The 13,483-nt window shown below is 43.2% G+C and overlaps 1 protein-coding gene across 1 annotated transcript in view; it reads right to left on the bottom strand.

Moving 5' to 3' along the window:
* The window catches only part of igsf9bb (immunoglobulin superfamily, member 9Bb), a 676,902-nt gene that overhangs the window by 379,205 nt on the left and 284,214 nt on the right, over nt 1–13,483 (bottom strand). Inside the window, exon 3 of the mRNA XM_078531919.1 lies at nt 7,483–7,629. Within this exon, the coding sequence (XP_078388045.1) occupies nt 7,483–7,629 (147 nt within the window). The remainder of the gene's footprint in view (nt 1–7,482; nt 7,630–13,483) is intronic.

The following is a 13,483-nucleotide window of genomic DNA, read 5'->3' on the forward strand; positions in this document are numbered from 1 at the left end:
TATTATAGTGCCCAAATACTGGCTCTCATGATCCTTGTTTTGTGCCATGCAGGTGCACTCCCGATATCCTGGATGGCTGAGCTCTTTAACTAAAAATAAATCAGAGAACGGAGCATGTGTGGCCTGTCACCCTACCGCACTCCGCGCATGCCTGGAGCTCTTGAATCTGTCAGGAAACTGAGTCCTCAACCTCAGCCTCAGCCCAGAACCAGCTAAGTTCCTATTTCTTAACAACCCACAAGCAAAGGTCTCGACATTTACTTGCTATATTCCTGTTTTCCTCATTCTTGCTTGAGGAATTATGCTTAACTCACGCTACTGAACAATCCCAAGGAAACCTTGTGTTAGTACATCCTTAACACCAGTCAAACTTGCTGTCCTATAATATGTTGTGCGCATCTATGTGCGTGTGGGTGTGGGTATGATACTGGAGCTAAACATATTACATTATGAGGGCATAAACTAGATTTGTATTGCCTTGTGGAAAGAAAATTAAGGGGTAATCTAGTTGTAATGTTTATGGTTAAAATAGTTAAAATTAAAGCTAAGCTGCTCAGGGGTGACGTCAGGAAGCACTTCTTCATAAAAAGGGTAGAAATAATCGGGAACTCTTTCCTCAGAAAGACCATTGAGGCTAGGGGTCAATTTGAATTTTCAAATCTGAGATTGATAGGTTTTGTTAGGCAAGGATATTAAGGATTATGGAAATAAGGTTGATAGATGGAGTTAAGATATGTGCCAGCCGTGATCTAATTGAAAAGTGGAACAGACTTCAGAGGCTGAATGGCTGACTCCTGATGCAATGTTCCTACTAATGGAGAATAGTGAGGTTGGTCAAGATTCTTTTCATCATACAGTTCTTATTGATACCCAGATTTAAAACCAGCGCTCACCACATTATTCTATTAACGTAGCTTTATCTTGGCACTCGTTAGCTTCTTATTCTAGAGGAGATCTTGCTGAAGGCAATGGTCCCTTTTTTTAAAAACGCATTTATTTACATACTAACTATTTACAAAGGTTAAGTAGGACCAAGACATGGCTAGAGCTGCTCTCTAAGATGCTTCTCAGTCATCTTCCCTCAGTGAGTGACATCACTGTGACATAGCTATCATTGGAGTTAACTCTTTACCATTATTGCTTTAAATTTCATTCCCTATCAGGCACCCTGATGAGCACCGGTGGGGAATCACTGGCTCCAATCCCCTGATTTCCTGACCATTCAACTAAATGAATAGAAAATCAGGGCTGCAGGCCCACATTAGCTAGATTAGAGCATCTTTACCAGTACTACCCATAGCATCAGTCCTAACCAGTTTATTGAAAGGTTTTCGGTCTTTTGCACAATAAAAGCAACAAGTGTTCCCCAGGTTATGCTGGTAGTGCATCAATGGGTAACACTGTAAACGTTACGTGACAAACTGAAAATGACAGAGTGCCAGCCTAATGTTACATAACAGTCCCTATTCGACCATAATAAATTCAAAAGCATTTCCCACCTCAAGATGACACTTGGTCCCCAAGATAAACAAAAATTGAATGGAACAGACCGGTAAAACATTGTAATGTAGATAAACCAAGCTTCCAAAACTGCAATAGCTTTCAATCTGTGGATGCAATCGACATCCTGGGCTTTGATTTTTGGCTGTTTTATAGGTTCATGTATGCCTAGTGTGTGGCCCTTGACCTAACCTTCTGCTCATTCCTGGTGGGTCTGACTCGTAGTAAAACTCAGGGTAAATCTGTTCAGATGCAGAGATTCTCCCTCAGCCTCTGATGAGACCAAAATCAGCTCAGCACTCAAATTTGTCAAACCCTCTGATCTCCTCCCCTCTCCTCTCCCTCCTTCATTCTTCCTCTTCTCTTGCCCCTCAACTCCTTCTGCCTCCTGTTCTTCTCCTCCCAGCTCTCTCCTTCCCCTTCCTCTCTCCTCGTTCTCCTCCCTCCTTCTCCGCCCTCCTCTCCCATTCCTCTCCTCTCCCTCCTCTTCTCAAATATTAAGTATTTCATTAATCCAGCTTCAGAATGTGCAAAGCTTTTAACCAATTAAAATGAAAGATATGGAAAGTCCATTTCATTAATTGAACCATATAATCCTGATTAATAGTGTACTAGCAAATTTGGGGAGACCATAAGCATTCTGCTTCTGCTTTAGTTGTGTCAGCATCACAGGCTAACATACGTACTCTGCCAATATTTATATGGGTAGCACTAGCTAAACCCACATGACCTGCTGAGGTAACAGTTCTGATAATGAAAACTTTCAAATAGAAATAATCTAAAGATGGGTTTTGAAGATTTCAAGTGATGGGGCTGTGAATGTTTCCTTTGGCAGCTTGTTCCATTGTCCTTGGGAAGAAAGATTGTCTTGGAAACAAACAGTCTTTGTAGTTTGTATGGGTGACTACCTCGCGTTTGTCATTCAGACCACAGCTACATCTGACATCCTAGGCCTGGGGGGAAATCCCCAGAAGGTTTTGCAAAACAAAACACAAAAACGAAGTCTGTCAGACTGTGGCCAGAATTTTACCTTCGGCGTGTGGGTGCGCGCCTGTCATGCACGAGCCCACCCGCGTGAAGTTGCGGTGAGGAGCCGATCGCCCGCCTGCTCCTGCCGAGCCCGCCCGACAAGGGAAAAATTCTGGCCAATGAGAATCTTGTCCAATGGAGTTGAACTGTTATGCCTCGTGTGGTCTAATAGCTGGCCAACACGAAAGCTTCAATTTTTAGCCTGGAGAGGGCTTTAGAAGGGTCTGGGAGAGGCGCGGAGGGAGGGGGGGGGTGCAGGGCCTTGCGAAAACACAGAAAGTTTTTATTCCAGGCCTCACCTGCATGCTCCATACGAGAGTATAGAGGTCAGGATATAGGTTGTCAGTCAACACCAAAGAGCGAATCACAGGCATTTAGGTAGGTGACAGGGATTTTTGGATGAACGAGTGGAAAGGAAGGGGGATCCTAGGACAGGAGAGGCCTAAACATTCCCTGGGCAGGATTTTGACCTCAGCGTGCAGGCGTGTGCCTGACATGCTGGAGTGTAAAATACCGTGATATTTCGGTCAGCGGGCACGTGTGAGAGTCAGCAGCGCACCTGCTGACAATTAAGAGGCCTATTAAGGCCATTAAATTTCAATTAGCAGGGATTTTTTGCTGCCCGTTCAACATTACGGTTGGCGGGCGGGCGAATCAGCCAGATAGCGGGATGAGGTTTCTGAGATTAATTGAAGAACAGATAAAAATGTGTGGACACAATTTTCAACATCCGTATGTTGAGATCACCCGTCCTGATACGTGGACATTGTTTCCAGATTTTACATTCTGTTTTTACTGACTTTAAATTCGTCACCTCCCTGAAGCAGCTCTCTGCCTTCAGGGAGCTTTCCTTCCGCACTCCCCCGTGCCCGCCCTGACTTCAGTGCTCGCTCTCCCCCCACCCCCACCTCGGCAGCACTGAGCGTTTCAGCGTGCCTTTCACGCTGGCTGGCCGTTTAACTGGCCAGCCAGCGTGAATTCGTGGTCAGCCCCCGGCTGCTCCCGGGCCCGCTGACCATACCTGCACGCCGAAATCCTGCCTCCTGTGAATGGCAGAGGAGAGGGTATGTCCACTAGCCTAGTCAGAAATATTAGCTAGCAGATACATAACCTGACAGCCCGGCAATAAACAAATTAATGCATTCTTTGATCATCAGAGTGAAGATTCCCACTTTGCCGACAGCTGTACGAACGTGCTCAGCTTTCACATGCTCTAACAAGGAGGGGCTTTCCTTCCTACATCCCATCAGTTCAATGAACACATCTTCTGAGGCAATTATATGACCAGCCATTCATTCCATAGATAAATTGCTGTGCTTTATTAAAGCACAGTGTGCCTCAATGTATAGCACTCTCTGCTACAATATCACACAGTGTAATGCCTAGCAACCCCATTCACAATTGCTTCTTGTGACATGCTGATTTTTTTTCCTCTCCTGGACTCAGCGAGTAAAATTGCTGCTTGCGGAAAAAAGCCTTTCTGCTCACTGATCTGGAATGTTGCTGAGCGAAGGGAAATGTCATTAAAAATCAGGCCTTCTCAGGTCAAGCTCCTAAATGGTATAATGAAAGAAAGCTCACTGCATATAACGTGCAGCTCGAAAATTCCCATTTAGATTTTTACACAAAGCTTGCTGCTTCAAAAATGAAATTTTACAACATGATTAGCATTTGCAACACCAGCCAATATCTCGAGCTCTGAAAGATTTATCGAAGACAATGGAAAGATTCTTGCTCTTTGGATACTCTGAACTTCAATGTGCAGGATAGCTCCTGGTATCATTTTGTCAATTCTGCAACATAGTCAAAACAGTAAACTGTGAAACAACTTATACCAAGAACATTGGCTATCAGCCAGGGCTTACACACACAGCAGTAGATACCTGCAATGAGCAGCAAGAATAACAGACATTTGTATAAAATATCAGATGGTTGTCCATATAACAGTTATTGCACTCCAATTACAATTCATTGTCTTGAAGTGCTTCCAGCCATTACATTATGGTAAAACATAAAATTTATAGGGAAAATAGTGAGGTGGTCATTATTCCATCACTTTAAAATTGTTATGGTGGGGGAGGGCATAAATTGAACAACATTGTGGTAATTTGAGGGGAAGGGCAGGGAAGGGAAGAGGAAAGATTGGGGATGCTTCATTAAATTCACAGAGACAAGCTTAAAGGGAGCAATACCTCAGGTTGCTCAGATTCTTGCCCAGGAATTGTCAGATTAATTCACATCACATTTTAAGTCCCAGAAATACTGAACAATCTTGTATTGTTCTGCACAAAACAGATTTGAGTGGCCTTTACTCCTTCAATGCACTGTCATCATTGGCAACTGTAGTGCAAAAGATGAGGGTCGGCCAACTGCACGATTCTTCCAACATTAGTGACTATGAGATACCGCAAGGACCAGGGAAGAAGCTAAGGTGTCAGGCTATTGAAAGTACACAAGGGTGCTCATTCATACTGCAATACAACATTAGAAACAAAAAATAATAAGGACAGAGAAGAAGCTACATTACATTGGCACTGGCTTCAAGGGGATCTTTCTCCAGATTTTCATCTATCAATGGCACTGCCACCGACTAATGAAGGCAACAGAAGTCCTCATTGGCACAACAGCAGGGGCAAGTACACACAGGGACTTCTGTTCCTGGTCACACACAGTCCATATTAGTATCTTCAACAGGCTTAAAAAGCGTAGGTGCGCCGAGCACCTACATCATTGTCTATTAACCTTAAGGTTTTTTTAATTCATTCACAGGATACGAGCTTCGCTGGCTGGGCCAGCATTTGTTGCCCATCCCTAGTTGCCCTTGAGAAGGTGGTGGTGAGCTGCCTTCTTGAATATCTGCAGTCCATGCGGTGTAGGTACACCCACAGTGCTGTTAGGAAGGGAGTTCCAGAATTTTCACCCAGCAACAGTGAAGGAACGACGATATATTTCCAAGTCAGGATGGTGAGTGATTGGAGGGGAACTTCCAGGTGGTGGTGTTCCCATCTATCTGCTGCCCTTGTCCTTCTAGACTGTAGTGGTCGTGGGATTGGAAGGTGCTGTTGAAGGAGCCTTGGTGAATTCCTGCAATGCATCTTGTAGATGGCACATACAGCTGCTACTGTGCGTCGGTGGTAGAGGGAGTGAATGTTTGAGGATATGGTGCCATTCAAGTGGGCTGCTTTTTCCTGGATGGTGTCAAGCTTCTTGAGCGTTGTGGGGCCTGCACTCATCCAGGCAAGTGGGAAGTATTCCGTCACACTCCTGACTTATGCCTTGCAGATGGTGGACAAGCAGGTAGATGGTGGGGAGTCAGGCGGTGAGTTACTCGCTGCAGAATTCCCAGCCTCTGACCTGCTCTTGTAGCTACAGTGTTTGTATGGCTAGTCCAGTTCAGTTTCTGGTCAATAGTAGCCCTTAGGATGTTGATAATGGGGGATTCAGTGATGGTAATGTCATTGAACATCAAGGGATGAAGGTTGGATTCTCTCTTGTTGGAGATGGTCATTGCCTGGCACTTGTGTGGCACGAATATTACTTGCCCCTCATCAGCCCAAGCCTGGATATTGTCCAGGTCTTGCTGCATTTGGACATGGACTGCTTCAGTATCTGAGGAGTCGCGATGGTGCTGAACATTGTGCAATCATCAACGAACATCCCCACTTCTGACCTTATGATGGAAGGAAGGTCATTGATGAAGCAGCTGAAGATGGTTGAGCTGAGGACACTACCCTGAGGAACTCCTGCAGTGATGTCCTGGAGCTGAGTTAACTGACCTCTAACAACCACAACCATCTTCCTTTGTGCTAGGTATGACTCCAACTAGCAGAGAGTTTTCCCCCTAATTCCCATTGGCTCCAGTTTTGCTAGGGCTTCTACCGAGTATTTCGATAACTATTTTCCTCTGGTATTCTGTATCAGAATAAATGAGTGTTTGTATGCACGGCCAGTAGCCAAACATTTTAATATCATCTTTAACATCCAGAAATAGTACTTTTGCCAAAAGAGAGGCAAAAGCAGAGCTGTTATTCAGTACATTAAAACATGTTTTTGTGTTCACTCGGTGGGAAAGCAAAAATGCCAATTTGATCCAAGGCACAAACATCTCAAAACATATTCGGTATCCACAGTTTGTTCCGAGCAAGTGTAGCATTTTGACGTTTGTTCAAAATTTAGTGCTGTGTTTAGACTATAGTCTGTTTGGGAACACCAGGGAGCAGATTCGTCCAGGGCAATGATTTTTTAAACATCTACTGCTGTTGTTTTCAAGCTGGACTAAAAACCAAATTGGCTAAAGTATGCTGCTGAGCATGACAACAGAATACCAACATACAGTACTAGAGGGTGGAGGAACACAGATCTGATCCCCACTCTGCTGAATTCCTGACACGAGGCATATGACTCCTGAATTCACTGAGTGCTCTAGATAGATGCTGTGTTAAAAGTATCTTAGCAGAAAGCCGGATCATGGAAAAGGAGGAGTTTTTTTGTTTATTGGTACTTCATTGGCTTCATCTGTGATTTCATTCACACAAGAGAAGTTGTCATGCAATTACTGCAGTCATCTTAACAAATTATCTGCAGCTGATAATTTAAAATTCTGATCCAGAAAATCTGCGGCAGCAGAATTGCTTCCTATACCAATAGGCTCTGTAGTTGCCTTGCTACATGGACAAAGATAATTTAAAATAAGCTTATTGCTGGTGACAGACAAATATTGATTCCTCTTACCCAATTCAAATGCAGCTTTCATTGCATATGAGGTTAAATGCATCAAGTGTAAATGAAGGTACATTGTACTGACATCAAATGTGACTTTTATTCATTGTTGAATTCATCACTGTCAGCTAAGACTTTAGGTAACTCACCTGATTAAGGCTACAATGGAGTTCTCTATCACGATTAACGTAATTCTATAGATCATTCTGACATGTACTCGATAGTTTTACTCACCATTTACTGTGACATACACCCAGCTGCCATTGTGAAAGGTGTCGTATTGCTGGTCCAACATGAGCACTTTGCATTCGTACCATCCCTGGTCCTCTGAGCGGAGCTGGTCAATTCGCAATGAAGCCTTGTCATACAGACTGGCCCGGCCTATAGAAACAAAAGAAGAAAACACACATTAACGTGATATGTTCAGGAATCCCAGATAACAGAAGTTGATACAAATTAGATCTATATGAATGTAGTAATCACAGGATGTCAATGTTTTCCTGGGCAATTGCATTGTGAAACTAACCTTACTGGCATTAATATGCACTCTGAAGTCAAATATAGCAGTTCAGAAATGTAGCACAAAACTCTATGGGCCGTAACTTCTGAGTTCCCAGCATCATATTGGTGGGTACCTTTGGGGATTTTTATGGGTACTACCTCCTTCCCTTTGACTCAGCTGCACTTCGACGCTAGGCCCTGGTGATGCACTGGACTGCCTGGATCCCGCCCAGCCTGAGTCAGAAGGTCGGTGAGATAGGATCAAAAAAAAATTAAGGTAAGAAATTGGGCACAGAGTGGCAATTCGACACTGATTGCCATTCCGAGGGAGTTCAGGCCATAATTTTTCACACTGACAAGTGTCTTCAGCCCAAACACATAAGTGCAGTCCACACTGCACCACAGCAAATATTCAATACTCCACATTAATTTTTTCAATTTATTTTCTATGTTCCATAAGAATGTAGGATCAGCTCTGACCATAGCATTTAGTTATGGATTTGTGTCACTGAACACTATTGAAATTGTCAAATCTTATTCTGATAGTCCCTTTAATAACCATCGACAGGAATGAGACAAACCTTCACCACTCCTCTCTCACCTTGGTCTGAAACGGAACTAAGATTCCCTGGGTCCTCTAATGCCCTCTTCTACTCAACAGTCCTAAAATCCAATAGTTGTAACAGCTGGCAGTATTGTAGCTAAAGAAGCCAGTCTCTTGTCGCCAACAAACAGAGGAAAGTTGGTTATCCATATAACACTTGCTGGGTAAAGCTAATTGACTGGAAAGTATTTCTCCATAAGAATACAATAATGACATCACAAACAAATCAACTTATGTGAGAAAAACTGTTCATAATGACATCTTATATTTACCGAGCACCTTTAACATAATAAAACACAGGAGCATTATATGACAAAATATCACACTGAGCCACAAAAGATCAGGTGACCAAAAGCTTGATCAAAGAGGTAGGTTTTAAAGAGCATCTTAAAGGAGGAAAGTGAGGTAGAGAGATGTACAGAGGGAATTCCAGAACTTCAGGCCGAGGCAACTGAAGGTATGGCCAACAATGATGGAGCAATTAAAATCAGGGATGTTCAAGAGGTCAGAATTAGAGGAGCACAGATATTTTGGGGGCTTGTGGGACTGGTGGAGATTGCAGGGATAGGAAGGAGCGAAGCCACAAAGGGATTTGAAAACAAGACGCTACTTGATCGGGAGCCAATGTAGGCCAGTGAGCTCAGGGGTGATAGGGAAATGGGACTTGGTGCAAGTCAAGACATGGACTGTAGAGTTCTGGATTACCTCAAATTTACAGAAGGTAGAATGGGGGAGACCAGTAGGAGTGCATTGGAAAGGCATAAATGAGGAGAAAATAAATAAAAGTGCTAGTTTTATGGAGGTTTGCAAGATAGCAGCTTGAACTGGCTTGGAGGGGGAGATGAGTGCCAGGTTGAACATAGACCGGAGGCAAAGAGATGCTTTGCATCTGCTCAGTTGATTTCATCAAGTTGCTTTATAATTTATTGAAATTCTATACTCCAAAACCACCAACATATTAGCTCAAAAACCCAAAAGAATTGTGCCTCGGCGATGTGAGAGGATGATTGGCAAACAGCAGGCAGCTACTTAATTACAGCATCAGTTTTTTTTAAGAGATGCTATTTTTACAACAAGCACATAACACTTCTACTTTCTCCTTGTTTCCTTCTTAATATTTCTTTCATGTCCAACCAACATAAGTTCTACCAACTCACGTGCATCACATTTCATACAAACATTCAATATTATTCCTATTCACATTAATGGACTCAAATGTGGGCAATTTGATCACCATCTGTGAAAATAAAAGACAAGTTAAACTCTTATTTTAACCTTACACACCTAGTGGAAATGGGTTCTTTTGGATTCATGACTATTTTGCACCCCATTCCCATGCAAAACAAGCATCTGACCTAATCCCTTCTGACATCCCATGTGACATAGGTTAAAATTGGGGCCTTAATGTTTTGGTCAGAATCCTGTCAAAAGGCTTGCCCCCAAAATGTAAGCTGTCTTTACTCTTTTCAGGTGCTGGCAGATTTGTTATTTAGTTCCAGCATTTTCTGCTTCTAATTAGCAAACATTAGTTGTGAGAGACAGACTCAGTGGGAGGCTGACAGAGTGTGATTCTTTCCCGAGAAAAGGCAAGAAAGGGAATGATTATGGTGTGAAAATCATAGTTTGTGGTCCAAATTAGTAAGACAAGGAGATGGATGTAGGCAGCTGTATCTAAGCGTATTGTTAAGATACCCATGGGAGAACCATAAACCAAGATAACTAAATTTACCAAATGAAGTGAGTACCAACATGATTTCACATCCTGTAACTTTTACTTTAACACCAACCAAAACAAACACAAATTACACATTAAGACGCAGATGATATTTCAAATAGGTAAATTTCACTTTATATAACCTTACGCAAACCACAAGCACCCGCATCACTCACACACAAATGTGACACCAAGTAGCTACACATTTCCACAATATGCTCTTCTTTATTCACACAGGGTAAGTTAGGAGTCCTGCCTGACAACAGCTTTCGTGTCCGAGTTTCACAAGTATGATTATCAACAGCAAGGCACGCTTCTATGAATCCTCTCTCCCTCAGGTCATAACAGTCCTGATGGTGCAGCTTTCTAGAGTTCCTTTTCAACCAGCCAACCAATAACACCCAGCTCACAGAAGATTAGCCACCTCTGGGAGGACACCCAGCTCTAGCCAGCTAACAACTCTGAGCTATTCACATAGCTTTCCAGGTTTTAGCCAACTGGCACATTGCCTCCAAGATCTCAGATCTCCTTTTTCCAAACAGACATACTGACCTCTCCCTGAGAGTAACTTGCTTCTTCCGCTCACAAGCTTTTTCGGTTTTCCTTTTTTTTTGTCTTTGTCTGCTTTCTCTTTGTCTGCATCTGTGCCTTCATCCAACATCTCCTCTGCTTGTAGCTCTCTTTTGTGTCAGCCAGCCACATGGCTTTCGTATGTTCAATTCTTTCCTATTGGTACTGCTTTCAGGCCAAGGATCGCCAGGTCATATGGACCAGCATTTCTTATTAATCAAGACGATTTATAATTGATGCAAACCCTTAACAGTCCCTTTTCGAACATTCTTACAAACAATTACAGACACTTTAAAGAAATTACAAATTTACTTTACTGCACTGCTTCCAGGTCTAAGGTCATCAAGGTAGACAGAAGAACAATTAAGGAGAAGGTTTGTGTATTGATGGTGCTACTCAGGCAAAGTTTGGGCCAAGTTAAAAAATAATAAAGGATCCACTTTCACACCAGGAGTATCTAATTAATCACTAAATGGTATGAAAGAGGGAACAAGGTTGATACTTGCTGTGGAAAGAGTTTCTAGAATCTTTCCAGGACAGTTTCTTTAATGGGTATGTTGCATGTCCAACAGGAAAAGGCGCAATGTTAGACCTTGTTCTCTGTAGAAGATTAGAATAAGTAATGTGAAGTTATGTTATGACTGGAAAAGAAAATAACCAGGGGGAGATAATTATATGTATTTATACTTAAACTAAGGGACAATTAATAAAGCTCACCCCTCCCCCAACTGCTTTTTGCAGCTTAAGTAAGGATGAGGTAATCCCTGGTGAAGCTAGATTCAGAGTAAAGCTTTTTCTGCACTGATCTAAGAATGTGCCGTAACCTTAATCACTGCTGTACCAAAGTGATATTTCTATTTTTCATCCCAGCTCTGAGACTGCCAATTATTGCTAAAATTTTGCTCTATGGACGGTCATTTACTGAGCATACAAAACCCATTCCTGTGATAGCCATTACAACTATCAAAGAGGGACTTTGATTCTGTCAGACGGGGATAGACTCCAGAAGCATTCACCATACTAGAAAATTAGAACATCCACCAAGTAAACATTATGGGCTGGATTTTTATCCTCAAGGTCGGTAGAGGGAGTCGGGAAAATTCCTGGCTCAGCCTGCCCACTTGAGCAGAAAGTGCCCGCAAAAATGGGATATTCCTTCCGGGGTGGGGGGGGAGGGTGCTGGCTGCCAACAGGCCAGCCGACCTGGAAAAAAGTTTGGAGGCACCCAAAGGGGGTGCCAGGTGCGCAGCCGGACCGTTTAATAGGCCTGCCTCAGTGCTGTGGGACCTTGCCTCAGTTACAATACAAACAGAAAGGCCCTCCAGCCCTCATCCTCCCCTCACCCCCCCACACACTCATGCCCTATCCATGCCACCTCATGCCCTCCACCCATCCCCATGGCCCCTCATACTCTCTGTGGCAAGCTATGGTCCCAACTAACCCCTATGACCCCCTCATGCCCCCATGACAAGGTATGCCTCTTCCCCCACCCCCCCCATGGACCTTCATATCCTCTATGCCAAGCTATGCCCCCAACCAAACCCTATGGCCCAACATGCCTCGCATGCCCATGTATGCCCCACACCCCCTCTGGCCCTTCATGCTCTCCATGCCAAACTATGGCATTTCCATGTCCATTCATCCAATATATTTTGCATAGAACCAATGAATCCTATAGTGACAATAGGATGTGTAAACAAAGCTTTAAAAAAGTCATTCATTTATATCTTTCCACTTAATTAAAAAAACTCCTTTTTGCTACAGCCCAATGAAAGTGTCAATCATCCAGACTTTTAAAATATCAATAGCAGAAACTGCAAGAATTTGGAACCTCATTATCCTGTGTAAATGAACATTGTGAAACTGACAAAAGAGGTCAGGGAGCCAGAGCTGACAATCAAGCAATGGTTTCCTTGAGGCTCAGGCGTTTCAGTGTGCTAATGGATATCTGGGCTCTCAGCCAAAAATGCATAATGAGGCATGAGGGGCCATAGGAGTCAGTTGGGTGGGCGCATACCTTGGCATGAAGAGGACCTTTTGAACTTACCTTTCAAAAGGTTCCCTCATGCAGACTGTGGTTCATGACACCTCTGAGGAGCCGTGAACCACGACTCATTGAAAAGTTGGCCCAACTCCATGAAAATAGTGGAGGACTAGCACATGCCTGTCCCTGCATTGGAGTCGGGAATGCAAGGTGCAGGCTCACAATCAGCCAGCACCCTTGAAAGACAGTGTTAAAAATCGGAAACCCTGGGATTGGGGTCAGGAATCCTGGAATTGGGTCTCAGCTGCCATTTTTAAAGGGCTGTGGAGTCTCCCAGACTCCATGAAAATCCAGCTCTATGTTTCTGTGGCAACCATTTCCTACAGCAATAAATCATAGTGGAACTTGCAGGACAAGTAATTAGCTGTTTAATTATTCTCTTATAGACTAAAGGCTGTAATTACAGCACCAAGATTTGTAAGAAGTTACCTTGAGGTGAAAGTCCAACTTCTTTCTGTCCTTAAGCATATTTTCTTGCCCTTTCATGCCCACCACTACAACCCAGCCAATGCAAACAGCTGTCAATTGTCAAACCATTTTTCTCAAATGTGCCAAATATATGATCATTACAAATAATGAGAAATGCACCAACTGTACTGTGTCACTGCACTCATTGTGCTATCAGTGCCAGGTATCAGTGCCAGCTAACAGTGCCAGCAATGTCAAAGACAGATCTGAGATAGCTCTTTCAGCTATGCTAATTGTATCTGGCAACTGCATCATAATACGTTTCACTTAAATAAACTACATCCTCTGTGCCAAAATTTTATCCTTGTGCCTGCCAACTTTGTCTATTTCTGTC

Source organism: Cetorhinus maximus, chromosome 2 (genome assembly GCF_964194155.1).
Source record: "Cetorhinus maximus chromosome 2, sCetMax3.hap1.1, whole genome shotgun sequence".
Lineage (NCBI taxonomy): Eukaryota > Metazoa > Chordata > Chondrichthyes > Lamniformes > Cetorhinidae > Cetorhinus > Cetorhinus maximus.